Below are 26,324 nucleotides of genomic sequence, written 5' to 3' on the forward strand. Positions count from 1 at the left end.
TTGGTGGGGGGAGTAAATTTTTGACATGTTTTGCCTGTCAAAAAATGATGGGTATTATTGATGCAACGTTTGCTTGCAAGTTATGCTGCTTTTTCTCATAATCCTTTGTCTCATTGCTTGTATGTATGTGTGTGGAGCTTTTTTTTAAAAACTTTGTTGTCTCCATGTCTTCTTCCATCCTCCACATGCGTTCCGTGTATCTCATACGTACATAAAATAGTTTGTGTGTATACATCCAAGTACACGTGGACACCGAATACACGTCCACAGACTGTTTGAGTAGGGGGTATGTTGCGGCGCGGTCTGGCGCTGTGGATTGGTGTCGAAAGCGACATATTCATGTCTGTTGTGAATGACAAGAAATATCTGGAGCACCGTCTTGCACTGTTAGGGAAGGAGGACCCCGTGCTGAAGCCAAAACCGCTCTCCGACGAGGAAATTCAGCGTTTTACAACATCGGTGGGGAGTGCCGAGTCCCTGTTCAACAAGGCGTCGGGCGCAAAACCGTCGGACGTCGTCGATGAGACAACAGGCACGCCAATCGGCAGCACACAACTTAGCCCCACGCGGTACGGTGACTGGGAAAGCAACGGGAGGTGCCATGATTTTTAAAAGGGGACATGCGGGCAATTAGAAGCCCGCATGGATTACAGCACGCAATTGCCGTCCTTGTTCTTTTTTTTTTTTTCTTCTCTCTTTTTGTGGGTTGCTCCGGTTCCTATTTTTTATGAGCCGCCACCGTTTCTTTGGGTTTTTTCCCCTTTTTTTTTCTTTTCTCTGCATTCTTTTCTCCCCCTCTTCGCATCCCATCGCAGTTGGCACACAACATATTGCACAGTCTGCCGCGGTCCCTTTACTCGAGGGCCCCGCAGAGAGCAACAACAACAACAACAGGAACAAACAGGCCAAGAGAAGAGTTTGTTGAATAGCCGTGATTTTTTATTTGTTCTTAATATATAAAAATATATAAATATATTACAGTTTGGCATGTCACTGCAGTTATTTAGTTTTGGACACCCCTGCGAGCATCAGCTGCGCCGGACGTGTATTGGCGGCGCCAGCTGCCCCCTCAACGGCTACCCAGACAATTGGTGCTGCAGCTTCATCAAGGGAAAGATCAACTTCAAGAGGGACAAGCCGTGCGAGGGACCTCGCTGTCGATGGGGTTTCACGCACCCATCACAGTCCCAGTTTGATGCTGTAACGCATGTACTCAACGAGAGTCGCCCCATCGCGGTTAAGATTGACGACGCGGAAGACAAGGAACAGCTTACCTTCCAAATAGAGAACCCGCACATTGTAGACACGGTGCAGTGCGCTTTGCATATGATGCGGCACCCTCCAATTGGTCGTGCCACACGCGTGGGTCAACTGTTGGCATACGCGGCACTGAGGGCGGCGGACCCAAAGGTGTTCATGCAGCTTCTCAAGACACTTAAGAAGCCCGTGGACGGCTATCTACTCGGTGCCCATGAATACCTCACAAGCGGCAATTTGCCCACTGCCGCCACCACAACCAACACCACGAACGCCGGTGCTCAGGGGAAAACGGCAGGCAAAAAGGGAAGTAGTGAGAAGAAGGAGGACGTCGCTGAGGAGTTGAGGAACGACATGGTGGACCTCATGAACGCGGCCCTCAGCTCCGGTGGACAGCTCGTCAACCGTGAAGACCAACACACACTGCAGGCGGTATTCATCCACGCCCTCCGCAGCTACCCTAAGAGCAATAAGAAGCGCCAAGAGATGTTAGAGTTGGCTGTCGCAAAGTTCGGCAGCCGACCTGTGGCGAAAATTACACCCGCTGCTACGACCGCCGCCGCAGGTCAGGCAACCGCCGCTGCCAATAATAATACCAATAGTAATAATACTACTAATCATAATGCCACCACCAATACTGCAACCACCAACAGTACACCTAGTCATACTGCCACATTAGGCACGGCGGCAGCAGTTGTGACTGCTGCTAATTCGACCAATACTGCAACAACAAATGCAGTTGCGTCCGTGAAAGCGGCGGCAACAACAATTCCCACGACGGCTGCTGCTGCCGCCGCCTTATCTGCCGCAGGAGGCGGTGGAGGTAACAATAATAATGTTTTAGCCAGCGGTGGAAATCCGTCGAAGCTCTCGGAGACGCTGGAAGAGCCGAGTACAACTCTCTCTCACAGCGGCAACTACCACAGTGTCAATAGCAACAGCAGTATGGTCTCCAACCGACGCCCACAGGCTGTCGGGGGCAATTCAACGCCGAGGGCTGTGAGCACACGTAACAAGGACTCTAGCAGCACCTCACCGGCGAAGCAACAGCCCCTGGTGCAGGAATCACCACAGCGACAAATACCACCGCCACCACCACCGCAACCTGTCGTTGGAATCAGCCGCGTGGCGCAGCAGGTCCAACAGATTCCGCCCCGCCACTATGAACCGATCCGCACGGATCAGCCGCTCCCAAATGTTGTCCTCTTCGGTGGTCTCTTTGGGCTTACGCCGCAGTCCGCCTCATGGGCACTGCTGGGACGTGCTTCCTGCTTCAATTCCGGTTCCGCTGCGTCCAACGCACCGGTTCTTGCGGCTCCTTCTTGCGGGTTGTCGTTCGTAGAGGCGGCGGGCGAAGCCGACGACAAGGTGCTGCGCTTCATGCCGACATCTGCGCCCGGTTACAACTTCTTCAGCGGCATTGACGGGCTGCCGGCGGACCAGCAGGGAATGAAGGTGATCTACGACGATTGAAAGATTTTCCCTTCCCCCTGACGCTCCCAACACACATTCATCCCCCTCTCGCTTTTTTAAAAATGTTTCTACTCTGCTGGGGAAAAGAGAGGAATAGTAGGAGAACGACAGCGTGCACACGCACACACACACACACAGAGATATTCATATGCACATGTATGCAAAGTAATGAAACAAGCAATGGATAAAGAGAGCACGCAAGCAAAAAAAAAAATACAGCAGAAAACAAGAAGAAATAGAAAAGGAAAAGGAAAGGGACGAGGGAGAGAAGAAGGGAAATAGGAATCTTTTTCGAAATGTAATAAAGAGCATACCCTAAAAGGAAAAAAGAGGAGAGAAAGGAAAAAAGAAGAAGGAATTGCATGAACAGAAGGATAACATCATCTGTGGGAGAGGAAGATGGGCGAGGAGTGAGAAGTGCCAGAAGAACAGAATGAGAACAACAACAACAAAAAAAAAATAAATAAAGAAGAAAGTTATAATAAGTGCCGGGGGGCTCTTTTGGATTCGAGAAGATATATATATATATATATATATAGAGGGAGAGAGAGAGAGAGAGAGAGAGAGAGTAAGTCGAGTTTACGCATGTGGGAGCGGGAGGAAGGGAAGCGGCTTATATTATTTGGAGTGTGGACAATTGCATGGCATTTTTTGTTATAAATTCGTCTGAATAAAAGTGCTTGCGTGTTTTTTTTTTTGCCTTCTTTTATTATTATTATTATCTCTCTCTTTCTGTGCGTGTGTGTCTGTTTGTCTTTTTGCTGTGCGCTTGCATTGTTGATTCCCCTTCCCCTTTTTTTGTGGTTGATGAATGGACGATGGGAACCAAACGCCTATTCTTTATTCCCAAACATACACGTCTTTTTTCCCCCTTTTTTCCTGTTTTTAAGAGGAAAAATAACAACAGCGTGGCTGTGAAAGAGGAAAGGAAAGAAGAAGTGGGGGGAGGGTGCAGCGGATGTCATACGGTGAAGCATACCCCACCGGTGACCGCATGGGGGCGCTCGGTGCAAACCTCCATGATGTCAACTGGAACGAGGTGCAGGTGGTGGCGTCGCAGTGGAATTACTACAAACCCCAGCAGCAGCGCAGCGACGCGGAGGTTGCACAGTGGCTTCGCGAAAACCGCATCACCATTTACGGCGATCGTGTGCCGCAGCCAATGCTGCTCTTCTCCGATCTCGTGGCGCCAGATTCCATTCACCAATCCTTCATCGATCTCGGCTACAAGGAGCCCACTCCCATTCAGTCCATCGCGTGGCCAATCCTGTTGAACTCCCGCGATCTTGTTGGTGTCGCCAAGACCGGCTCCGGCAAGACGATGGCGTTCATGGTGCCAGCCGCACTGCATATTATGGCACAGCCTCCTGTGCGTCCAGGAGACGGTCCCATCGCGCTGGTGCTCGCCCCGACACGAGAACTTGCCGTGCAGATTGAAGAGGAGACACGCAAAGTGCTACGACGCATTCCGACCATTGCGACAACATGCCTGTACGGTGGAGCACCAAAAGGTCCGCAGATACGCACACTACGAGCTGGAGTACATGTAGCCATCGCTACGCCGGGTCGTCTTATTGATCTGTTGGAGATGCGAGCCACGAATCTGCTGCGCGTGACGTACCTGGTACTAGATGAGGCCGACCGCATGCTAGACATGGGGTTCGAGATTCAGATTCGAAAGATTTGCTCGCAGATACGCTCTGACCGACAGACTCTCATGTTCTCTGCAACGTGGCCACAGGAGATTCGCAACTTGGCAGCGAGTTTCCAGCGGGATTTCATCCGCGTGCACGTCGGCTCCGAGGACCTGGTGGCCAACAATGACGTCTGTCAACACGTGATAGTGGTAGAAGAGTACGACAAGCAGCGAAGACTAGAGGAAATTCTTCAAAAACTCGGCCGTCAGCGTGTGCTCATTTTTGTGAAGACAAAGCGCACAGCTGACTCTCTGCATGGTTCACTACGACGCATACTTGGAGGAGCGGTGATGGCTATTCATGGTGACAAGGAACAGTCGCAACGTGACTATGTGCTTGACCGCTTTCGTCGCGACGACCGTTCCGTTCTTGTGGCGACAGATGTTGCCGCACGTGGGTTGGATATCAAGAATTTGGATGTAGTCATTAACTTTGACATGCCAACTAACATTGAAGATTACGTGCATCGTATTGGTATGTGAATTATATTCCGGTTGAGTCCATCTACCTTCCCCCTCTTTCTCCCTCTCCCTTTTTTTTTTCTTTAAATTGCTTTTACTTTCTTATTCCCCTCCTTCTCTCTCCCAACCCCTTTCTACCTCCCTCTCTTACCACCTCTCTCTATTCGCGTCGGTCTGTTGGCGATGGCTGTCTTTTTGTGGCGTTGCACTTTGGAGCGGGGCGAATGGGGGAAAGAAGACGGCACACAAACATATGCAAAAGTAAATACATACAGCCTTTACGCAATATGCATGCATCTTGTGTGCACTTGTGTCTCTCCCTTTTTCGGTGGGCGCGAGTTTACTGTTTGCATTTGTGTGTCGCGAAAGTGTCTGCGAGTACGAAATGGAGAGAGATAGAGAGAGAGAAGAGGTGAGAAAGAGAGAGGAAGGTGTGGGTGGGGCATTCGTCCCTCTCTTTTCTCTTTCTTTTTTTCCTTCTTTTTTTAACTCTCTTTTTTTTCTTCCTGCGCCTCGGCTTGGATGTGCCTACTGGAAAGTATGCAGACACGGCCGCGAGTTAGAAACCCCACCGCTATGTGTGTGTGTTTGTGTGTGAAGGAACATATATATATATATATATATGTGTTTTGCGTCCGTCAGTCTTTTTCTTTTTTGACTGCTCTGCCGGCGCACACATGCATGCGTACACAACAGACATGCTGGACGGCGGGATCACTTTGAAGAGGGGATGTGTGGGGAGCATGTGTGTGTGGGCGATTACATCTGCCACGCGTTCCTCTCATTTCTTTCTCTTTTGAGAGGGGCTGCCTTATTTGCATCCACCCCCCGCCCGCTTATTGGAAAAGCAAAGAAACATCAAAAAAACGAATAAACGAAGAATGGGAGTAAATAAAAATCCCGTTGTTTTTGGGTGTGTGTTCTTCCGGTTGCTTGAGGCAGCACGCCGCACGGTGGGTGGAAGGTTGAGGTGCCGCGGCGCTTCTTCACCACAAGGACGGGAGGCTGAAAAGTAAACAAAATCGAGGAAATTTGCGGGCAGGGTACTGTGATGCAGCGAGTGTGGAGTAAACAGACCAAGCAGGCATGACAGGAGGGGATGCGGTATGGGACGTGAAGGCAGCGGCGAGGCGTTGAAAGGAGAGGGGAGTTTTCTGCTGTTCCCGCGTACTTGGCCTCTGCTGTTTTTCCCGTTTTTTTCCTGCGTTTGGCATGCACGCACGCAGACAAACACACACACACACACACACACACGAATACACCCACACAGAGAGGGAGATGCGCACACGCACATACATCACGACCCCACTGACCAGAGTTTAGTGCACAACGCTAAGGATGCTTCCGCCAACGCCGACCGGATAATTTTTTTTTTTTTTTCTGATTGCCGCCAGATCTGAAAAATCTGTTTTTTTTTTTTTTCCCTTTTCTGTGCTTCCTTTTGACTGCGTGACATTGTATCTTTTTGGACAGGACGTACTGGACGTGCCGGACAACGAGGCGATGCGTACTCCTTCGTAAGCGGCGCTGATCCATCGAAGACAATTCGCGACTTGGTCGATCTCTTGCGCCGAGCGAATCAGGAGGTTCCACCAGAGCTGTACGAAATGATGGGCCGAGGCGGTGGTGGCGGCGGTTACCGCGGAGGCGGTGGTGGTGGTGGCGGTTATCGCAGAGGTGGGAGTGGCGGCTATCGCATGGGAGGAGGCGGAGGGGGTTACCGTGTCGGTTACGACGCACGGCTGTATGCGCCGTACGGCTCTGCCGCCGCGGCACCCGTGCCGTCTGCCCCGTTGCTGCACGCTGGCGGGTATCCCGCGGCACCGCGCCTGCCTGCTGGGGTGGGTGGTGGTGGTGGTGGCATGTACGGTGTTCCACCACCGCCGCCGCCTCCGCCGCCGCGTGTGCCAATGTCGATGCCGTCTGCTGCGCCGCAGTGGAGTCAGGGCCCCACGTCTCTTGCAGGCGAAAAACGGGCGCGATTGTCCCCTGAAAGGCGGAGATCCGACAGCCGCGAGAAATATCGCCGCCACTCCCCCTCCGATAGTCGCCAGCGGTACCGCGACTCGGACGACAACTACCACCGCCGTCACGACAGCCACGAGCGCCGCTGAGCGGACAAAGTTCTTTTATTTGGCCCAATGACGGGGAGGAATATATATATATATAATATATGAGGGAGGGAGGACGAGAGAGAGAGTGCCGATGAAAAGAGTGACAAATCCTGCGGTTAAAAACAAACAAACAAAGGGAGGGAGGATTAAAAGCCAGCGGAGCACAAATTTGGATGGGAAGAAGCAGCCACAACAAACTGGAGCGACGGTCGTCTGGCATGGCTTTTTTGGTCATCTCCATCTTCTGCCATCCTTTGGGTTCCCTATCTCTTTCTGCTTTGATGTGCTTTTTCCAATGTGCCGTGTCTTTTTTTTTTCCCTCTTCTTTTTCTTCTTCTTCTTAATCTCATCCATGGGCAAGCGTCTAGTAGTGAAACTGACTCCTTTTATTATTATTATTCTTCCCTCTTTGACCCACACACGGCAAGAACGACAACAAAAGACGACGAAGAAGAAGAAGAAGGAAAAAAAAAAAAACCAGAAAACTATAACAGCGGTTAAGGGAAGAGACGCCACCACACAGCTTTCGCTTTCTCTTTCTTTTTCTCTCTCTCTTTGTTTATTTATTTCTTCCTATCCTTATGCTCACACCACAAGCAGAGCGGTTCTTCCTTTATTCTGTAAAGAGAGTTTATGGGTGGTGGTGGTGGTGAATTGCGGTCTTACTGAAAAGGAGGGTGAGAGCGTTGTGAGAGGCGAAGAAGAATCCACTTTTTTTTTTTTTTTCCCCTGTTTACATCCAATTTCCCTGTTAGAACGCAGTCGAGGGCGTCACGTTCCTGTCGCCTTTATGTAGGAGCCAACGCATGTGTGTGGAACGTTTCACTTCCGTCTTTCCCCCTCTCTCTTTTTTTTTTTTTTTCTTCTTCTTCTTTGTTTTTCTGTCCGTTTCACTGCCGGTGGGTCAGTTTGTGTGTGCGTGGACGTGAGGGATGGCGAGAGGGGAATGCATGGACGATTAAAAGAGAGGGAGACTAAAAAAGAAAGAGGCAGAGAAAAGAGGCAGAGAAAAGAGGCAGAGAAAAGAGGCATGTGTGCATAAAAACAAGTATGGCGAAAGGGAAAAGGGGGAAAAGAAACAAACAAACAAACAAACAAAAAAGAAAGGGACAAATAAATAAATAAATAAATAAATAAATAAATAAATAAATGAAGTAAAGTAAAGTAAATAAATAAAAATATGTATGCATGCATGTATAAATAAATATAATAAACAAAGCGGAAGAATTAAAAGGAGGGAAAGAGAGAGAGAGAGAGAGAGAGAGAGAGAAAAAAAGAAAAAAAAAACATCGGCAAAAAAAGAAAAAAGAGAACAATTTTTTTTTTTGTTGTTGTTGTGAAAAACGAAAAGAAAAGGAAAGAAGAGAGACAAAAAAAAAAAAAAGGCGATATTTTAACTATTAATCGGTAAAATTTCATCTGTGATTTGCGGCATGGTAAAACATGCCCAACGAAGCGTAGAAGCATGGAAGGAAGTAAGTGGAAGGGTGAAGAAAAGAAACAAAACAAAAGGATAGAAAAACAAGAGAGAGAGAGAGAGAGTGAGAGAGGGTGCGTGTGGGTGTATGTGTGAGCTCGGTGTGGCGGGAGGCGGCGTCAAATTATTAGACTCTTTTACACTCGCAGAAAAAAACACACTCGCACGCAAGCACGCACGTGCACAAAAAAAGTGCTACCGCCTCAGTACTTCATCTTTTTTTTTTTTTCTGTAGGTCTGTTTTTGCTGCTCTCTCTTTCTTTTTATTTGTAATGGAAGCCGTTGATGATTTCCTCTTCTTTTTTTTTTTTTTTTTTCCGTTCAAAAGAGAGGGGACGATGGCGCTGCCCGCGGCGGATGTCAAGTTCCTTCTGAGCATTGCGCAGCGCATGGGGGAGCGCCATCTTCATGTTTATGTGCCCGGCGCCCGCCGCTCCGCCATCGCCATCGTCCTGCGGTTCGGTGATGCGGAGCAGCAGCGCGCTGCCCACCGCCTGCTCGCGTGTCGTGACGCCGGCCTTTCTTCCCTGCAGCTGCTGCAGCCCCTCACGAGTGCCGCCAATACGGCGGTGCCATCCTCGCTTTGCATACTGTTTGTCCGACGGGCGGATTTGGCGGCCGACCGGTGGAGCGGCAACGTGACGTTTCCCGGGGGCCGACGCGATGCTGGCGACGCGAGTGACTTGCGTGCTGTTCAGCGGGAGGTGGGTCAAATGCTTGGAATTCCACTGCACTCCAAGGAGTTTATTCTCCTGGGGCGTCTCCGCGACTATCCCATCCGCAGTCGCCACGTTCAGGCGGTGAGGGCCGTGCAGTCCCGATTTGTCTTTCTGCACACTGGGGACATGACACCAACGGTGCGTTTCGCTCGTCACGAAGTAGATGCTGTGCAGTGGGTGCCCATAAATGCCTTGACGGTGGAGCATGTTGATGAGGGATCGCTCTGCCACCCAATAGGCTGTTTTGTGCACGCATCCAATGCAGACGCGAGACTCCTGCTGGCAGAAGTTTTCTCACATACTCACTTGGCTTTTCCAAGCGTGCAGCTCCCCGGACAGTGGCGTGTGTGGGGGCTGGCACTGCGTTCCGCCAGCGAGTTGTTGTCTCTGGACGACAGGGCCTCCATCGACTGGCCACTGGTGTCATCCAATAATCTGTGGCTGCAACACCTTATCATTGACGCATTCCACGGCTACTACGAGGCTCTCTACACTTTTTACCGCGTGAGGGCACGAGTGCGATTTACCGATACAGCAGTGAAAACAAAGTACATGGTTCTTCCACCCACCGCTGACTCTATCTTGTGGGGAGTTCCAGAGCGCGTCGTGTTACGCCATTTCTTCTTTTTTTGTTTTGATGTGGCACTGTTGTTTTTCGCCATTTATTTTGTTGCGGCTATGATTTTCACGGCATCCATCGTATTCCGCACGGCGCTTGGCTGGATAGACGTTGATGGAGGTAAAGAAAGATCAACTGCCTATTACGCAGAGAATGCACACTCCCTTGTTGACAGTATGCAGATGATGCATCAGCGAAGGGGTGGAAGGGTGAATGATGCCGCGGCGATACGACGGAATACGACGCTGCCGTCCATGGAGTCGACGGGACCTTCGCCCCCTTCTCCCCACCCTACGACGGTGCCTCTGGAGGACGGCGACTTGATGACGGAGACCGCAACAGCTGACGGTGAAACGGAACACCGTGTCCTGGGTTCTGACATTGGCAGCTCTGACGAGAGAGGCAAAAGCGATGGCGGTGAGCCGCTTCCTTCTTCGTTGTTGAACACAGATGACCGGGATGCGTTTCGACACACCGTGGAGGCAGTGGAGGAGAGAAAATCATGCCGCTGAAGTCGTCCGCGAGTCTTATGCTGTAGGAGAGAAGGAATGATGGGTGAGTTGATGATGACAGCGGCAAAAAGGCACGGGCATCATTTTTAGTGAGAGGTGGGTGGTTTCTTTCTTTCTTTTTTTTTTTTTGCTGAGGGAGGGAGATGGGTTTGTCTGTCTTCACTCTGTCCCAATTGGCAAAACCGACGTTGAAGATTTCATATGAGTTTTTTCCCACAGCAATTTGTTTCCTTCTAAATATCAGTATATATATATATATACGTGTATAATGCCTGTGTCTTCTCTTTTGTTGTTGTTACATATATACATACATACATATAAATAAATAAATAAATGTGTGCGTGTGCGGCTCTGTTCCCTTACTGATATGTGCATATGCCAAATTGACAGAAGGCAAAGAGGGATAATAAAGGCTTCTACAAGTGTTTCAGGGGACGATGGCGGTATTGGAGGCATTTTTTGCTCTATTGCTGTTTATATTACTGTGTTACCTCGGCATTCTTTTTGGTCGTCTGGTGTTTGTGTATACCATTGAGCGGCGTACCACACACTTTTGTTTTGTTGTTATCTTTGCTCTCTCGACACTGATTTTTAGCCTTGTGCTGCTGGACGCTTCAAAACTCGGAGTTCTTATCTTCTCCGTGAGTTTTAGCACCCGTGCACTTCGCCTCGCTCTTGTGGCCGATCTTGCCGTCATCTCGGTGCTGTGTCCCTTCTGCATTGCCTGCTTGCTGCTGCACAAACTGCACTTCCGTCGCAGTTATTCGTTGCTAATGTGCTGCGGCCTCTTTGTTTTCATTTGCAGGGACCGGGTGCTTTTGGTTGAGTGGATCCGCCGACTGTCAAGATTTAGTCTTCCGTGGGATTCGGCAATGACGGTGTGGAATGCGGTCACCACGGGGACTGCTCTGATGGGCGTTCTCGCTGTGGGTGTCCTCTCCGGTTATGCTGCCGTGACAACGCCTGCCGCGTTCCTGCGGCCGCTTGTGGTAAAAGACAGCGGGGAGAGGGCACGGGCGGCGCTGGGCGTGTTGGCGAAGCGACAGCGCCATTTGCTTTCTTTGTGGGTGAAGAAGCAGTGCCAAATCGCGGAGACATGGCGTGGTGGAGCGCCATTGACTTCCAGCGCGGACTCGGGGGGACGTGTGTGGAGTTGGATGGCGAAATCCGTCCGCGGAAGAATTCTTGTCGAGAAGGGCGACGACATTGTTAGGTTGAGGGCGGAAAATGACGGCATACAGGCCGTTAGCATGGCTGTTTTCCTGCAGATGAGTGAGATGGACTCGTTGGTGCGCTTAGCGGAGAGTGGGGCTACATGGCGTGGATGGGTGAACGCACTGATTGGCGTCGTGTTGCTTCTACACGCCTTTTTGAAGCTTCTCTTCACCACCATCAACCTGCGGTGGTTTATTTTCCCTGTTTCTTCCGCACCCCCGCTTTCGGAGGATACGGCAACTCGGGTGGTGCGGCTTTTTGAAACGTACGGCCTTGCGACCCCAACTGGCGGAGAGAGCGATCAGCGCATCGTGTGGGTCTCCGTGTTCCTTAACGCATGGATGATTGTGAACTCCGTCCGTGGTTTACTGCTGACAGTCTTTCGGCTGGTAACGACGTACACGACATTTCTGAGCGTGGATACGACTGTGCTGGGTCTAACGGTAGGAATGGGTGCTTACTTTGTGGGACAGCTGTTACTGCTACGTCTTTCTCCGACGGTGGAGAGTGAGAGTGTTCTGTCCACAGTACTTGAGGAGCAGTTACCGAGAAGCGACATGTATTGCCATCTGAACGATCTGGTATTTGTCATGACAAGTATTGTCACATTGGTGGCACAACGGTGCATGGTGCCTCTTCAAGCTGCCACGCTGCACTCTATTGCGGAGTAGAATTGTTTAACAAAATAATCAAGTTGAGTTTTTTTTGAAGAGGTGGGGAGGGAGCAGCAAAAGAGGCATCTTATCTAAAACCCTCTTACGCTTGATGGAAGATATGAGAGGGTTGGTGGTATTGGGGACGGGGAAACAAACAAGCAAGCAAACAACGACACTCCACCAAACTTTTTTTTTTAATTTTTTTTACAAAACTCTTTGGGTTTTTCTCAACTCTCAGGCCGTGCATGAAGGAAAGGGATGCTCGCAAGCGCACATACACCCGTCCACAGGTGGTGAGAGATGGAGGGGGATGTTCACTACGGGAATAGAAAATGGGCGATAAGCGTCACGGCCAGAGCGGGAAGGCGTTGCGTGAGCGGAGCGGTGGCGCGCCGTTGTTACTCCGACGGGCCCTGGCCGTGACGACGGCGTATATATGCATGTGGTGCATGCGGGCGAGAAGACGTGCGTTTTTTTTTTTTTTTAACGATTTCTATGAGGGCCTTTAACTCCAACCCGTCACGTCGAGTTCCATGGCGATTTATCTCATATGGGAGGATGGCTACGTTGGTACCACATTTTGTGTTGCGCGGGTGAAGTTTGATGTTTCTTGCGCACAGACGGTTACTTCTCTATGTTTCTTTTCTTTTCTTTTTTTTTTTATAATTCCCTTTGTATCCTGTTTTTGCAGTCCCCTTTTCTTTATTTCATTTTTTTTTTTTTTTGCTCCATCTCTCTCTGTGTGTGTGAGTGTGAGTCGTTTTGTTTTATACTGCTGTCTTCTTGTGCCGGTGGTACATACACGTGTCCAGGCCAGAAACACACATACATCCTCTCTTTCTCTTTCTTCCTCCCTCTCCATCTTTCGGTCGACATCGGCGTGCTTGCAGTGATGTCGTTCTCTGTGTCGGAAACGCATGAAGTGCCGGGGCGGCGGGAAACGGTGGTTGGGATGCGCCGTGAGTGGAATTTTTCCCTTACTTTTGTCCACCAGGCCGCGCGTGTTGTCATGCAGCTCTCTCCGCAGTGGGAGAGTACATTCATTGATCCACGTGACTTTGAGCAGCTCAATCGTCTTGACCGCGATGTGAAGCACTGCCCCATGATGCCGGCGCTGCGCTACACGGACCTTAGTGCCGTCATGAAACCGAAAAACGAGCTCTGGACGGAGATACCAAAGCGTGTCTCCATCATGTACTCGCACATTCCCCCAGACATGACGTTGGCGGCGTACTGCATCCGGAGTGTACAGCATGTCCTCTCCGACCCACACGTCGTTTCTGTTGATGGTTCCACCGACTTGTTGCACCTGCGGGTGGGCGGCAAACTTCGTTGTCCGCATCGGCTTGGCGGTCGCCGCAGCTTCCAGTTCCGCTACCATGTCTCCGTGAAGTCAAAGCTCATTAAGGACATGGTGTATGCGATCGGGACGATCATCAACCAACGCGGGTATCTTTGCACGGTGCAGTGCTCCGAGGAGGAGGAGCTCGAGGGGTACTTAAAGAAGAACTTCTTGCCGCAGTTCACCAACCCAGACAAGTTTGCCGTTGACCAGGACGTGGAGTACGAGGAGATGACATCAACGATTCTCAAGGAGCAGCAGGAGCTTTTTGGTGAATTGCACTACTTTGATGCCGATGCCGCCGTGGCCTTTTCTATCCCGATGCATCCCATGCGGATACGCCCGGATTTTTCCCCAACGCAAACTGTGGGTGTGGGCTCTGTCGCCTGCATGACCCTTGAGCTCTATGTGCACCAAAAGTTGATTGACGACCTTGCAGAGGCGGATATCATGGGGATGCCAAAGTACAAGGTGAGCCCGGTGATCCTCTTTCTCGACGTGGAGGATGTGGCTCGCATGGGGTACCCACGCATCATGTCAACCGAACAGTACAGTCATCTCAAGACAAAACGACTTCTAGAAATATTTGCCGACGCTAAGCTTGTTGGAACGCCTGTCACAAATCAAATGGGCATTCGTGCCGGTCGCAGTCGGACTGTGACGCTCACATACGAGCCGCTAAACACCGTTGTGAAGGTCATGACTGTCTCCACCATTGTGGGCAGTCACGGTGTGTCGGCAGTGTTTCTAACAAAGCTCGGCGGTGGTCTTTTTGACGCCCACCTCTACTTGTACCAGCAGCTCCTTAAGGGAATCAAGTTTTGCGAGCGAAGTGCCGCTAAGATACATTTAAGTCGCTCCCGAACCGTGAACGTCCGCCTGTTGGAGCAGAACATACCACGCGTGTATGCCGACGCCCCGGCGGACGAGCGGCAGGCGATGGAGCGGCACCTCAAGTTTTTACGGGAGTCGAGCGACGGTCGGGTCGAAGGGGGCATCGTGATTGTTGTGCCACCGGAGGAGGGCGGCCTGGAGAAACGCGACGAGCAGAAAACTCGGTCTGCATCTTCCTATCGAAGGCAACTGCATTCACAGCCGTCGAATGTAAACGACAGCACGACTGGGCGTCACTCCGCTGGATCAAACAATAGCCAGATGTTAATCTTTCGTGGGAGTGGGAGCTGCGTGGATCGAGGGCCCAGCGAGGTGCTTTGCGAGGAGTACGAGGAGACATCGGTTGACGAGGAAGGAGCGTCTCTCTCGAACCTTGAACTATCATTTCACAGCAACTCGGTCATTAGCGCCAGCAGCATTGCACACCTGGGGGACGCGGTTCCGGATGACTCTCTCGTGGACGCGGACGCAGAGGGCACCGCAATCCGTCGAGGTAGCGCCGCCGCCTCACCGACTGACAGCGGAGAGTGTGGGGGTGAGTTGCTGGCGACATCATCTCCACTCATGCAAGTGCCAGCCCATAATTCCGCAGAACTCTCTGCTCTCATGGTCGCGGAGGTGGCGGAGCGCGAGGCACTGTGCCCGTCGTCTGCCACGACACCGGAACGGCTAAACTTGCCGCACTCCAGCACGGTGTCCGGCTTTGTGGACGGCACGGAGGGCGGCCTTGCAGAGACGCCCCATGCAACACAACAGCAACAGCAGGAGGAGAGGGATGATGAGCAGCGGCACCAGCAGCAGCTTCGCGAGGTACTCAAGGACAACGAGGCGGATGTTTACTTTGGGCCCTCCTTGCATGACATTTATGTGCGTTCTTGCGATATGCAGCGCTGCAAGCCGAACAGTTATTTATTGAAGAAGTTGCCGACGGATCCGCGCTTCACTAATGGCGTACTCGAATTGGATCTCAGTTCCAACTACTTGGGTCGAGGGGGATTTGTCGCGCTGTTGAATCTCATGGAACACCTGCCACAACTGCGGACGGTGTACTTCAACGACATGTCACTAGACAACGTGGACGCCGAGAACCTCTGTGAGGCGCTCATTGGCAACAAGAGCCTCCGCGCGGTGTACCTTCGAAACAACAGCAAGATCACCCTCCCCTCCACGCGCTTCTTCACACGGCTGCTGCGGGCGAATACAAACATTGTGGTGTTGGACCTTAAGGGGACGCGACTGGGTCACAACGTCATCAAGAAATTAGAGGAAGACGCAAAGAAGAACGCCGTTAGGCGTGGCGTGGAGCAGGCATGAAGAAACGAGATGTGTGCATGTGTGTGTGGGGCACATGTAAGATGTACAGATTTATTTTGAATACACCCCTTTTTTTTTGTGTGTTTCTTTTCTCATTTGCAGGAGAATCCGCCCTTCATTCAAACAAACGACAACGAGAAAAGGAAAAAAACAAAACAAAACAAAACAAAAACAAACGGGGAATTTCTGTTGTTTCTGCCGGCATGTTTTTTTTTGTTGTTTTTGTTCAATTTGCCCTTCATTTCCATCTTCAGAGGCGTCCGTTCGTGTTACTGCAGAAGCCGGCAGGCCTGCAACCCCATCGTTCTCCCCCTCCTTCTTTTTTCTCTTTTTCTTCCCTTCTGTCCCCGAAAAGAAAAGAAAAGAAAAAAGTCACTTCTCTGGCGAATTAAAAGAGCGATAAAAGAGAAGCCGAGGGAGAAGGAACAAAAGAAAAAAAAAAGGAATACAAAAGAAAACAAGAGACTTTGAGTTTTTTTTTTTTCTTTTTTAGTTTTTTTTTTTTTGTTTGTGTGTGTTGTGTTCCAAAGTGCAAGTTGCTTTTGCGTGTCATGTATCCGGAACGGCGGCCGTACGCTACGGCGGTGAGGCACAGCGGCTACTTGTCGAAGCCTCTGCTTCCACCGGTGGAGGCGCTGCGGATTTTGAACAGCGCTGTCGGCATGGACATCCCACGCTCCCTCCGCCGTGAATGCGCATCCACCGCGGCAGATGACTCGGCACGAAAAACCTACTTGAGGCCCCGCACTGCTGGCGGGCCGTTGTCATCGCTTGGCGTGCAGCGGCGGGGTTCGCCCACGCTGGAGTCTGCGAAGCCGTTCGCATTCCGGGAGAAGCAATACCACAACTCCCAACAAGTCGCCCTCAACGCCCAGCTAAGTAACGCCGTGGAAGAATTGTTCAAGCTGTGGCACCGGAAGGTGCGTGACCTCCTCAATTATCTCGACGCCTATCCACCACAGTGTGCGACGTCCAGCACGATGATGGAAGACGCGATGGAGCACTACTTTCAGGGATACCGCTTCACCCAAGCGCCGCCGGTGACGATGGAGCAGCTGGCGCAGGACTTCAAGCTGGGGACCACACCCGATATGCTCAATGCCATTCAGAAAAGCCCGGCGCTAAATACGGAGCGTATTCGTCGCAGTCTGGACAGCCTCTTAAACGCCCGGCACTTTTTGGCCCCGCTGGAGCAATACGTGCAGGAACTGGAGGACCTTGCGTCCCTGGCACTGAAGGATGAGTCTTGCGAGGTGGTGGACGGCGTTCTTCGGGGCGCGGTGTGGCTGAGCAAGGCAGCCGTTGCATTACATGAGAAATTTCACTATGATCCACTTGAATACGCATTGAAGGAGCTTCGGAAAAGCGATTTGCCTATTGAACGACTGGAGCGACGTGTGCTGGAAAAAAAGGAACAGAAGGAGCGCGCCATCAATGAGGAGTTACCAGGGGAGGCACTTAACTTCCTCACATCACAGGTGGATCTCAGTAATGACCTCTTGCTCATGAACAAGGCTCGTCTGGATCTTGTGCAACTCCTCTCCAATGACGTACGGGAGATGAAGCCACTCATAGACGCAGTAATTAAGGACGCTCGTCGAAGCGTTGAGTTACTGAAGGGGCGCATTGAACGGGATCTTCCGCTGGTGAAGAAAGACTTGGAAAGCCTCTCCCACGACACACAGAACACGGAGGAGCACATCAAATACTTGCAACAAGTGGATTCCGATGCCAACAAGAATGCACACCAGGAATTTCGCAAGATTGAGGATGATGAGAAGGATCTGTGGGCGTTGTTGTTGGAGACGATGCAGAAGCTGGTCAACATCTCTGAAGAAAAGGATGATTTTGTAAAGTTGCAAATGCGGCTTCGAGAACAACGGTCACGTGACATGGCGCTTGCCTTGGAGCTTTTGAAGGCCCAGAATCAGTATCATGAGTGCCTGCGCAGCTGTGAAGAGAGCCTTTGGCGTTGGTCCAGTGTGGCGGAGGTGTACGAGACATATGTGGAGGCGTATGTGCCAAAGTTACTCAAGAAATTGAATGACGCAGAGGAGGCCGAACAACTTCTCTACAACCATGAGGCGCAGGAGTATGTTCGTCGCTATGAAATGTTTGAGTATGCGGTGGAAGAGGGTCGTGCCACCCGTCAAGTCCATGCAGACCGGTTAAGGGCGCTACAACGGTCAAAGCGACTTGACTTGGAACGGGCGTTGGCGACGCTTGATCCGCATGCTGAAAAGTACAACAAGGAGGTGGAAGATGCACAGTCGCAGGTGGAAGAGACCGAGGCGTACATCAGCCTTGTTGGGGATCTCGAACGCGAGCGTCGCAGTGAGGTGGAGCCAATCCTGCAGCACGTCCTCTCACACAACCGCACGATGCTGACTCAGCGGGAGGCACTGTCGTCGATCGAACAGACGCTACGGCTGCGAGACAAATCCTCTGAGAAAAATGACGCTTCTCCGGCGGATGAGATGGACGTCGAGGAGGCTGGCGATGTTGTCGGGAGCACCGTGACGACTGCCGCGGCTGCTGCTCTTGGCTCGGATGGGGAGCCGCTCGTCACGGACACCGACTTTGTGGGGACGTCGAGTTTTGCCTTTGCGCGGCCGCCGACGGGCACCGTGGGGATGCACACAGGGACAGACAGCATGATGCTGGCGACGGTGGCCCACCCGCACGTCCAGGCCCGTACAATTGGCATTAATCACGAAGAGGCGTTTCTGGAGAGGTACCGTCGCTTCACTGACGACGAGCAGCGCGCTGTGGAGGCGTCAGAGGCGAAGATACGGCAGTTCCGCCAAGATATGGACAAATTGGGCCTCAAGTACAACAACACGGATTATGTCAGGATGAAGTTCGGGTCGACGGAGAGGAATTACATCAACTCCAGGGGTGGCAGTGCTGGTGAAGTGAATGCTCAATGAAGCGTTGGATGTGCAGCCAGAAGTTCTTTCTGGTGTTTCACCTTTTTTTTTTTTTTTTCTCTCTCTCTGTGTCTCTCCCCCACATATTTTTTTTCTTGTTTTCGTTCTCGTCGGTTAACTTTCTTCTTTCTTTTTTTGATCACACCCCCACCCCCTGTTGGTTTGTTCTTCCGCGTATTTTTGTTGTCGTTTTGTTTTATCATGAACGAGGCTTCACTCCGCTGTTGTTGTGGCTGACAGAGAGACAGAGAGAGAGAGAGAGAGAGAGAGAGAGGGAAAGGGAGAAACGGGGAAAAGGGCGGGGGTAGTGAGTGAGTAAGTGAAGAAGTGACTCATGCATGCATACGTGGTTTTCTTTTTTTTTCTTTTTTTTCTTTTCCTTCCCATGTGTGCGCACACTTTGGGCTGCTGGGCGGTACCCCTACCGTGCCAAGCAACGGTTAGTAAATTTTATAATCAAAAACCGTGTGTTGTATGCAAATAAATGCACACATATCTATCTATCTATCTATCTATCTGTATATCTATCTATATATGTATATCTATCAACTTATATATGTATGTATATTATGTAAATGTACCGGGTTTATTACGTATGTATTACTCATATAACCGAACTGTACAGACACACAGACATACAGTTATGTAAAGACAGAGAGAGAGAGAGAGAGACAGAGAGAGAGAGACGGGGAAAGGGGGAATGAGTGGGAGAAAAACACGGGGAAAAGCAAAAAAAAAAAAAAAAAAAAATAAAATAAAGATCACATCTGGAAGTAAAAATTTCCCCTCTTTTTTTTTTTTTTTTTTTTGTAAGGACACACAAAAACATACAAAAACAAAAACAAAAAAAAAAAAAAAAAAACGATGAAAAATAAAAATAACAATAAATAAATAATCAAACGGATCAAACAAAAAAAAAAACAGGATGGAGTTATTGACACAACATTGGAGAGGTGGCTGCATTCATTCCTGCTGAAAAAAAAAAAAAAAAAAACGGTGTGCGGCGGTCATTGGAGAAAAGGGGGAGAGGGAGAAGAAGATCTCTTTTTTTCTTTTTTTTTTCCGTTTGCCCTTCCACGTCGTTCTTTTGCGCGTGAGGCGGCAGGTGGGGGCGGGGTGGGATGGGAGGGAGTAGGCGTGCGACTCACCGCACACCCACCGGACCCTCCTTTTGGGGGCTCTCACATGCAATTTTTGCCCTAACCCCTCCCTCTACCGGATTTCCTCCGCAAGGGAAAAAGTGAATTAAATAAAAATCCCTGACGCGAGGGGATTGCGATCCAAAGTTCTCCATTTCACCCTTACATGTATTTTTCTCGTTCCCTCCTTTACTCTGTGAGTCGGTGAGTCTCTCTGTGTGTCTGTCTGCCTGTGTGTGTCTGTGTGTGTGTGTGTCTGCCTTTGGGGGCGGAAAAAAAGGGGGTCTGTGCACTGTAGTTGTCATTACCGCCCAGAAATAATGTCATGTTGGCCTTTTTTTTTTTTTTTCTTTCTTTTCTCCTCACTCTCTTGTTATTATGGAGCGCAGTGAACACGTGCGTGTAGGAGTTCGTTGCGACGGTTAGGTGGAGGGGTGGGAAGGGGGCCACAGTGACGAAGGAGCAGCCAAGGAAAGGGGGAGGTACTTTTTTTTTTTTCTACGCTCTCTCCGCCTTCTTCTTTTTTTTTTTTGCGTTTTTCTGTTTTTAAGGAGCATTACTGCCGCTCCTGACGCCCACCAATGGAGTTTGAGCAGCTGGAGATGGGCAGAAATTGCCTCACGACAGTCATCGCACGGCAGGATGTGGGCGACTACTACGACATTCTGCACCCGAAGGTGATTGTGGTGTCGCACTTCGAGTACCCACCGACTCCGCCAACAGTCGCCGACACCATCCCGCTTATCGCCCGCGGACTGCGTAGGGCCGCCGCCGAAAAGTCGAAAACAAAGACGGCAGCGATACAGAAGAGGGGCACTGTGGTCGGCGGAGTGGCGCGGACGCGGGAGAGTGGGCCGCTCGGAGCAAACCGCGCGGCGGGGACCGAATCGATGGCAACGACAACGACGGCAGCCACAAGAATGGGAGCCACATTCGATTCTACTTTGAATTCCGAAAAGACGACGAACGTGGGGCGGGGCAGCAAGTCGTTTGATGACCGAAAGCAAAGGCCGAAGAAAGGGGGCGCAGGAAAGTACGAGGTTGACATCGTGGAGGGCCCGCTGCTTGCAACAGAGCGGCTGTACAGGATCCTGTACTGGATGAGCAAGGGAAAGCACATCGCCGAGACAAACGTCGAGATGGAGGTGCGGAAAGCGATCCTACAGGAGTCGGAGAAACTACCGCCCCCACCGGCGCCAAAGAACGAGGCGGAGCGGTACGCGCAAATTGGCCGCCAATACACCGAGCGCAACCAACGTCTTAGTCGATTTATCATGACGTATGGACGCGATTCGCTGCTCTTTCGCGATGAATGCTACTTTGAGGACGGCCTGATTGTGACGGTACATCGCTACATGCTTACAGTGCAAGAAATGTTTGCCGTTCTGGGCCTTTCCGGATGTGAGCACCAGCCACAGGCCCAGAGGCGAATGGAGGAGATTTTGGCGGAACGCGAGGACTTTTACTCTGCCCGAAAGGTCCGAGTGGACATGAACGGTCACGCGACGTTGCCATTGCTGGACTTTACGTTTTGCAAAATTCCCGATTCACTGCATCTCTTGCAGGTTCGGCCTGTTTCTGGCACGCCCCACGTGCCGCGTAAGGTGCAGCCGACTGTTGAGCCACAGTTTGCCCAGGGCGTATTCCTGAACCAGCAGAGTGATCCATCACGTCCGCAGAAGGAGCAGCGGGTGATAATCAGGGCACGCAACAAACAGGGCGACGAGGAGGTCTACGAATTTGTTGAAAGCGCCAAGTCCCGTTTTGGTTTTCTGCAAGACCCCAAGAGGGCCGTGGAGAACTCTCTTGAGAGTTTCGCGGGAAAGTTGAAGTCTGTCTACGCCACTACAAGCGTACGCGTCAGTGGTTGCGAAATGGAATCGACCGAGCACTTTGTGCCGGTACTGCGTCGCCTTGTTGTGAATGCCATCATGACGATACGCGCCCTCGACCTGAGCGACAACCACATCAGCATTCTCCCTGATTTCTCTCTCCTGCCGCTGCAACGCTTACAACTGCACCAAAATAAAATAAGTGACTGGTCACAGGTGGAGAGCAGGGTCTGCCCCCTCCCGATTCTGCAGTCCCTGACGCTGCACGGCAACCCTATAGCAGAGAATGAGCCGCAATACTGGCAGAAGGCGTTGTCGCGACTGATACGTCACCCAAACCGTGTTGTTAGGCTGCGGCAGCTTGACTTTGTCTCTCTCACGTTGCAGGACTACAACATGGCAGGGGCCTTTGAGCTCTTTGAGACGGGCAATCCGAGGGTTCTGGAGGCATCGCGTGGAAGGAACCCTGGCACGAATGGTATATGAGAGGGTGCTGTATTGTGTAGTTTGACGGCAAAAATGTGCCAGTGGCTGCTTATTGCATCCTCGTTTATTGTTTATTTATTTTTTTCCGTTTATTCTGCCACTCTTACAAAAAACAAAAAACGAGTTGCATTATTGTCACGTACCGTGACAGCAGCGACGGCGGTGATGGATGTTTGAACAGGGACGGATGAATGTACAGTGCCTTATTAGAAGCCAGGCTAAATCAGAAGGTTGAAGGATGCATGTTTTGTGTATTCTTTTTTTTGTCTGTGCTTCTGTCCCTCTCTCCTTTTTTTTTTTTTTTGCTGTGTATGGGCTACAACTGTGTATAATAATACGTACGCACCTCAGGGTGGGGAGGGACTGTTATTTGGCCCTCCATGTCTATGCGTCTTTTTTTTTTTTCCTTTTTTTTTCCCACTATTGTTTTTTCGATGCATGTACACGCATCATCGTGTGAGCTTTGCAGCTGACTAGAGCGAAAGAAGGGAAGAGGTGCCTATTGACGGTTGTGTGTGTGTGTTTGTGTGTGTACAGAATATATATATATATATATATATATATAAAGAAAATAACGGGAAGGGAATAACTAAAGGCGAACAGGAGAATAAAAAGTAAGGGAGGAAGCCGCTGTGTGTGTTTGTTTTTTCGTAATGTCCTCCTCGTCGACGCCGTCTGTGGTGTCCTCAGTGGAGGCACACGCCAAGGCACTGCTGCACTGCCAGAAGTACCCCACACAGGCGGTGTCTGGCTTTCTTATCGGGAAGCGGCTCACGGAGAGCGGCGCCAGCGATAGTGTTTTCGTCGCGGACGCCGTGCCGCTGTTCCACACAATTATGATGACACACCCACATCCCATGCTCAGTGTCGCCTACGCACAGGTGTCCAGCTACGCCCGCACAAAGGGACTGGTACTCCTGGGCTACTACGTCGCGAACGAGCGTGCAGGCGACAGTGGCATTTCCCCACTCACAACGAACGTACTCCGTATGTTGCATGACAAAGTTTCCACTGGGCACAACCCACTACTGTGGACCATTGTGGGCGCGAACCGTGCAGAGGGGGTGGATGTGCGCCCTTCGTACTACATGGGTGGAAAAAACTATCTCCCCGCACCAGAGCTGACCTTCGGGCGGTGGAACTCGGATACGCTCTCCTGCGAGGCGATCACAAGCAACACGGAGGCCGTTGAAGTTTTTGAAAACGCCGTGGACGCGTTCAAGCAGTTTCAGCTTGTTGACTTTGAGGATCACCTGGAGAGGGTGCAGCTCAACTACCTCGAGCAGACCGTGCAGGTGTAAGCCGCTGCCAATCGCTGGCGACGCCTCCTCTTAAATCAACAACAACAACAAAAAAGCCGTGCGTGAGGGTCTGTTCCTTTTTCCTTTTTTTTTTTTTTTTTTTCTGTTCTTCTTTGTCTGTCTGTGTGTTATTTCTTTTGCCTTTTTTCCCCCCCCTCCCTCCTTCTTCTCCACTCGACATCATCTCCGTTTGCCTCTTTGGTTTCATCTGTTTTTTTTTTTTTTTCTTTTTTTTTTCTCCCGCGCCACACGCACACGCACACATGCGTGCATGAAAGAAAAGAGAAAAAGAGGACCCGAGGGCCATCGTCGGACGCCCCCGCCTGCCCAATCGGGCTGCTCCGAAACAACACCCTCGCAGATGTCATTGGCACCACGTCGTCCCGCACGCGATATTTTCTCTTCTTTTTTTTTTTTTTTTTTTTCTGCCCCACACGAGTGCCCGCCGTTCCGCCGGCAGCAGCCTTCTGCAGTAAAGCAAAAAGCAACACCGCCGCCTTGGACTGTTGTCCGATGCCCCCCTTTTTTTTTATTTTTGGCTTCGTCTCTGCGACTTCAACTGCATGCCGACCATTTATTTCTTCATTCCGCTTTCTCTTTCCCTTTCTTTTGTCTGCGGGAATTTTCTGTGAGGGCGTCCTCATGTTCTTTTTACCCAACGCAGAGCCTTCAACACCAGTGAAGCAAAAATTTATATCTTTTTTTCTTTTTGTTTGTTGCAGCCGTAATTCCGTTTTCCACGCCTTTTTTCTCTTTTTTTTTTTTCCTCACTGAAGTCCACGATGTTCCGTGGCGTTACGGGCCGTTGCAGCATGCGTGTGTTGTGTTTGACGGTGGTGCCCGATGGTGGTGCCATGACGCTGGCGCTCAGGAGGCTCGGCTACATGCCGTACACGCTGCGCTCCGCCTTTCAGCATGGCCGTGCGACACGCCACCCGGCTGAGTGGTCCAGGATACTTGACGGCGAGCGGCCAGTTGACATGCGGCTGTTTAATGACCACGACGCCGTTATTGGCCCGCCCGCGACGTTAATTTACGACCGCCTGTTACGTGAGTGCCCGGAGTACACCAAAGTCATTCTTGTTGAGGAGACGGACAAGAAAAGATGGGTACAGGAGTATGAAGCACACGTGGGACCGCTTCTTCAAGATGATACTGACAAAAAATACATTTGCCGCTGCCGTTCTCGTCGCCGTGTTGGCCGCAGCCGCATCGCCAAGGCGTTTGACAACATGATCCACAAGATGACACCGCGCTGCGAGGCGGCGGGGCCTGTTGCAGCACTTGAGGGCTACGAATCTCAAGTCCGGTCAAATGTAGACAGGTCCCGGTTGTTAGTGTATCGATACGGTGACGGCTGGGAGCCGCTGTGCGCCTTTCTTGAGAAGGATTTGCCGGACGAACCCTTCCCGCCGTACGACAGTGGCGTGCGTGTCATCGGCAATCTGCAGGAGCGCATTGAACGCACGGAGAAGTTGACATATTTATTGGCAGCACTGGCCTGTTGTGGTGTGGCATACGCTGTGTACCCTGTGTTTGGCTCTCTGCAGACCTACGTGAGCGAGCTGTATCGTGACTACCAAACAGCGTATGCCACCAAATAATAATTGCGGACGATCGTACATCTGCATGCATACGTGTGTTATTTATGCTTTTCTCTCTCTCTCTCTGTGTGTGTGTGTGTGTCTGTGCGTACTCGGTGGGTGGGAGTAAGTTATCGCAGGCATATGCACACATTTATGGCGCATGCACATTGATGCGATAGGGCAATAGAGTGAGAGAGACAGAGACGGGAAGGGAAGGGAAAGGGATGAGAACCAAATAATATCCCTCGGCATAAATACATATATATATATATATATATATATATATACGTATATATTCACAGACATGCAAGTAAACATACATGCAACAATACGCATATTGACGGGTTTATAGCCGGCTGTATTATTATTATTATTATTATTATTATTACTTTCTTCTTGTCTCTTTATTGCTCTATTTGCATCTTGTATGTACTTATGTGTAATGTATGCTGACTTCTATCAATCCATTTTTCTTCTTTTTTTTTTTGTTGCATTTGTGTTGTTACTCGGGAGGGGAGTGTCGTGGGAGGGGAAAGAGCGCAGACACACACACACAAACAAACAAACAAACAGAAAAGGAAAACAAACAAGCAAAGGAAAAAAAAAAAAAAAGAAGAGAAAACAAACAAACAAATAAAAGAGAAGGGAGAAGATATAGAAGCGGAGGAGGAAGGAAATAACAACAGCAACAAAAGCAGAGAAAGCAGTTGAGAGAGAGAGAAAAAAAAAAGAGGAAGGGATAAAAAAAAAAAAAAAAAAATAAGAAATCAACAAAAAGAAGATCAGTGAGAAGGAGTGAGAGAAGGAAAAAGAAGCAACAACAAAAACAACAGCCGAGGAAAGGTGTGGAATGGTGAGATGTTGGGGCGAATTGGGACCGCAAGAGGACAGATGGGGACACAGTACCAGTATAGTGAGACAATGACGGGGCATTATCTGCCGTTGCCACCGCCAGTCCTTCAGCAATATACATTACGTCTGAAGGCGTGTCTAGGGGATCCCGCAATGACGCCAAAAGTTTTTGAAGCCATGCTGCACGACGAGGAGTTTTACCGCGACGTAAACAGCATGTACACCAAGGAGTTTGTGGAGCTGTTGAGGGCAGTGGGGTGTAGATGGTTGCGCTTGCACGTCTTTGAAATTCTGGGCCGCGGTCAAGACGCCGGAGGCAACCGTGTTGACACCGATCTTGTCGAGGATGACGGGGCGGGAGCTGCAGCCGCTGCCACCGCAGGCCATCTTAGTTTGGAGGCGAATGAGGAGGAAGTGATGGAACCGGAGCGTGAAGGGAGGCAAGAAA

The 26,324-nt window shown here is 50.6% G+C and overlaps 11 protein-coding genes across 11 annotated transcripts, besides 47 other annotated features; all 11 read left to right on the forward strand.

The window, feature by feature from the left end:
* Positions 1 to 13,903: part of a sequence feature (heterozygous, non-Esmeraldo-like haplotype) that runs on past the window's edge.
* Tc00.1047053508547.90 (hypothetical protein, conserved) lies at positions 289 to 612 on the forward strand (the record flags this gene model as incomplete). Its single annotated transcript, XM_811864.1, has 1 exon — positions 289 to 612. One exon carries the CDS (start codon positions 289 to 291, stop codon positions 610 to 612), a length of 324 nt encoding a protein of 107 aa, XP_816957.1.
* Positions 935 to 978: a sequence feature (AT_rich).
* Tc00.1047053508547.100 (hypothetical protein, conserved) lies at positions 988 to 2,730 on the forward strand (the record flags this gene model as incomplete). The annotated part of the gene is made up of 1 exon (XM_811865.1): positions 988 to 2,730. The coding sequence occupies one exon, from the start codon at positions 988 to 990 to the stop codon at positions 2,728 to 2,730; it is 1,743 nt and encodes a 580-aa protein (XP_816958.1).
* Positions 1,843 to 1,881: a microsatellite.
* Positions 2,934 to 3,015: a sequence feature (GA-rich).
* Positions 3,246 to 3,268: a microsatellite.
* Positions 3,268 to 3,299: a microsatellite.
* Positions 3,689 to 7,002, forward strand: Tc00.1047053508547.110 (ATP-dependent DEAD/H RNA helicase, putative; the record flags this gene model as incomplete). The annotated part of the gene is made up of 2 exons (XM_811866.1): positions 3,689 to 4,901; positions 6,362 to 7,002. The coding sequence occupies 2 exons, from the start codon at positions 3,689 to 3,691 to the stop codon at positions 7,000 to 7,002; spliced, it is 1,854 nt and encodes a 617-aa protein (XP_816959.1).
* Positions 4,927 to 5,050: a sequence feature (CT-rich).
* Positions 5,277 to 5,315: a microsatellite.
* Positions 5,341 to 5,394: a sequence feature (CT-rich).
* Positions 5,493 to 5,512: a microsatellite.
* Positions 6,100 to 6,185: a microsatellite.
* Positions 6,502 to 6,579: a microsatellite.
* Positions 7,042 to 7,063: a sequence feature (AT_rich).
* Positions 7,308 to 7,344: a sequence feature (CT-rich).
* Positions 7,440 to 7,487: a sequence feature (GA-rich).
* Positions 7,532 to 7,583: a sequence feature (CT-rich).
* Positions 7,850 to 7,883: a microsatellite.
* Positions 8,075 to 8,220: a microsatellite.
* Positions 8,237 to 8,280: a microsatellite.
* Positions 8,344 to 8,386: a sequence feature (A-rich).
* Positions 8,527 to 8,552: a microsatellite.
* Tc00.1047053508547.130 (hypothetical protein, conserved) lies at positions 8,818 to 10,329 on the forward strand (the record flags this gene model as incomplete). Its single annotated transcript, XM_811867.1, has 1 exon — positions 8,818 to 10,329. The coding sequence occupies one exon, from the start codon at positions 8,818 to 8,820 to the stop codon at positions 10,327 to 10,329; it is 1,512 nt and encodes a 503-aa protein (XP_816960.1).
* On the forward strand, positions 10,767 to 12,215 carry Tc00.1047053508547.140 (hypothetical protein, conserved; the record flags this gene model as incomplete). Its single annotated transcript, XM_811868.1, has 1 exon — positions 10,767 to 12,215. The coding sequence occupies one exon, from the start codon at positions 10,767 to 10,769 to the stop codon at positions 12,213 to 12,215; it is 1,449 nt and encodes a 482-aa protein (XP_816961.1).
* Positions 12,387 to 12,407: a sequence feature (AT_rich).
* Positions 12,838 to 12,860: a microsatellite.
* Tc00.1047053508547.150 (hypothetical protein, conserved) lies at positions 13,093 to 15,750 on the forward strand (the record flags this gene model as incomplete). Its single annotated transcript, XM_811869.1, has 1 exon — positions 13,093 to 15,750. The coding sequence occupies one exon, from the start codon at positions 13,093 to 13,095 to the stop codon at positions 15,748 to 15,750; it is 2,658 nt and encodes an 885-aa protein (XP_816962.1).
* Positions 13,904 to 26,324: a sequence feature (haploid, Esmeraldo-like haplotype).
* Positions 15,898 to 15,921: a microsatellite.
* Positions 16,100 to 16,119: a microsatellite.
* Positions 16,152 to 16,215: a sequence feature (A-rich).
* Positions 16,223 to 16,260: a microsatellite.
* Tc00.1047053508547.160 (hypothetical protein, conserved) lies at positions 16,302 to 18,680 on the forward strand (the record flags this gene model as incomplete). The annotated part of the gene is made up of 1 exon (XM_811870.1): positions 16,302 to 18,680. The coding sequence occupies one exon, from the start codon at positions 16,302 to 16,304 to the stop codon at positions 18,678 to 18,680; it is 2,379 nt and encodes a 792-aa protein (XP_816963.1).
* Positions 18,704 to 18,817: a sequence feature (CT-rich).
* Positions 18,919 to 18,965: a microsatellite.
* Positions 19,031 to 19,062: a microsatellite.
* Positions 19,174 to 19,220: a microsatellite.
* Positions 19,330 to 19,366: a microsatellite.
* Positions 19,410 to 19,439: a microsatellite.
* Positions 19,470 to 19,489: a microsatellite.
* Positions 19,512 to 19,568: a sequence feature (A-rich).
* Positions 20,035 to 20,075: a microsatellite.
* Positions 20,153 to 20,191: a sequence feature (CT-rich).
* Positions 20,306 to 20,367: a sequence feature (T-rich).
* Positions 20,401 to 22,137, forward strand: Tc00.1047053508547.170 (hypothetical protein, conserved; the record flags this gene model as incomplete). Its single annotated transcript, XM_811871.1, has 1 exon — positions 20,401 to 22,137. One exon carries the CDS (start codon positions 20,401 to 20,403, stop codon positions 22,135 to 22,137), a length of 1,737 nt encoding a protein of 578 aa, XP_816964.1.
* Positions 22,676 to 22,702: a microsatellite.
* On the forward strand, positions 22,791 to 23,438 carry Tc00.1047053508547.180 (hypothetical protein, conserved; the record flags this gene model as incomplete). The annotated part of the gene is made up of 1 exon (XM_811872.1): positions 22,791 to 23,438. One exon carries the CDS (start codon positions 22,791 to 22,793, stop codon positions 23,436 to 23,438), a length of 648 nt encoding a protein of 215 aa, XP_816965.1.
* Positions 23,516 to 23,553: a sequence feature (T-rich).
* Positions 23,650 to 23,675: a microsatellite.
* Positions 23,834 to 23,863: a microsatellite.
* Positions 24,221 to 25,042, forward strand: Tc00.1047053508547.190 (hypothetical protein, conserved; the record flags this gene model as incomplete). The annotated part of the gene is made up of 1 exon (XM_811873.1): positions 24,221 to 25,042. The coding sequence occupies one exon, from the start codon at positions 24,221 to 24,223 to the stop codon at positions 25,040 to 25,042; it is 822 nt and encodes a 273-aa protein (XP_816966.1).
* Positions 25,275 to 25,320: a microsatellite.
* Positions 25,384 to 25,412: a microsatellite.
* Positions 25,570 to 25,662: a microsatellite.
* Positions 25,745 to 25,791: a sequence feature (A-rich).
* On the forward strand, positions 25,883 to 26,324 carry Tc00.1047053508547.201 (ubiquitin-protein ligase, putative; the record flags this gene model as incomplete). Its single annotated transcript, XM_811875.1, has 1 exon — positions 25,883 to 26,324. A coding segment is annotated over one exon (442 nt), but the record flags the coding sequence as incomplete, so codon positions are not given.

Source organism: Trypanosoma cruzi, genomic scaffold (assembly GCF_000209065.1).
Source record: "Trypanosoma cruzi strain CL Brener 1047053516903 genomic scaffold, whole genome shotgun sequence".
Classification (NCBI taxonomy): domain Eukaryota; phylum Euglenozoa; class Kinetoplastea; order Trypanosomatida; family Trypanosomatidae; genus Trypanosoma; species Trypanosoma cruzi.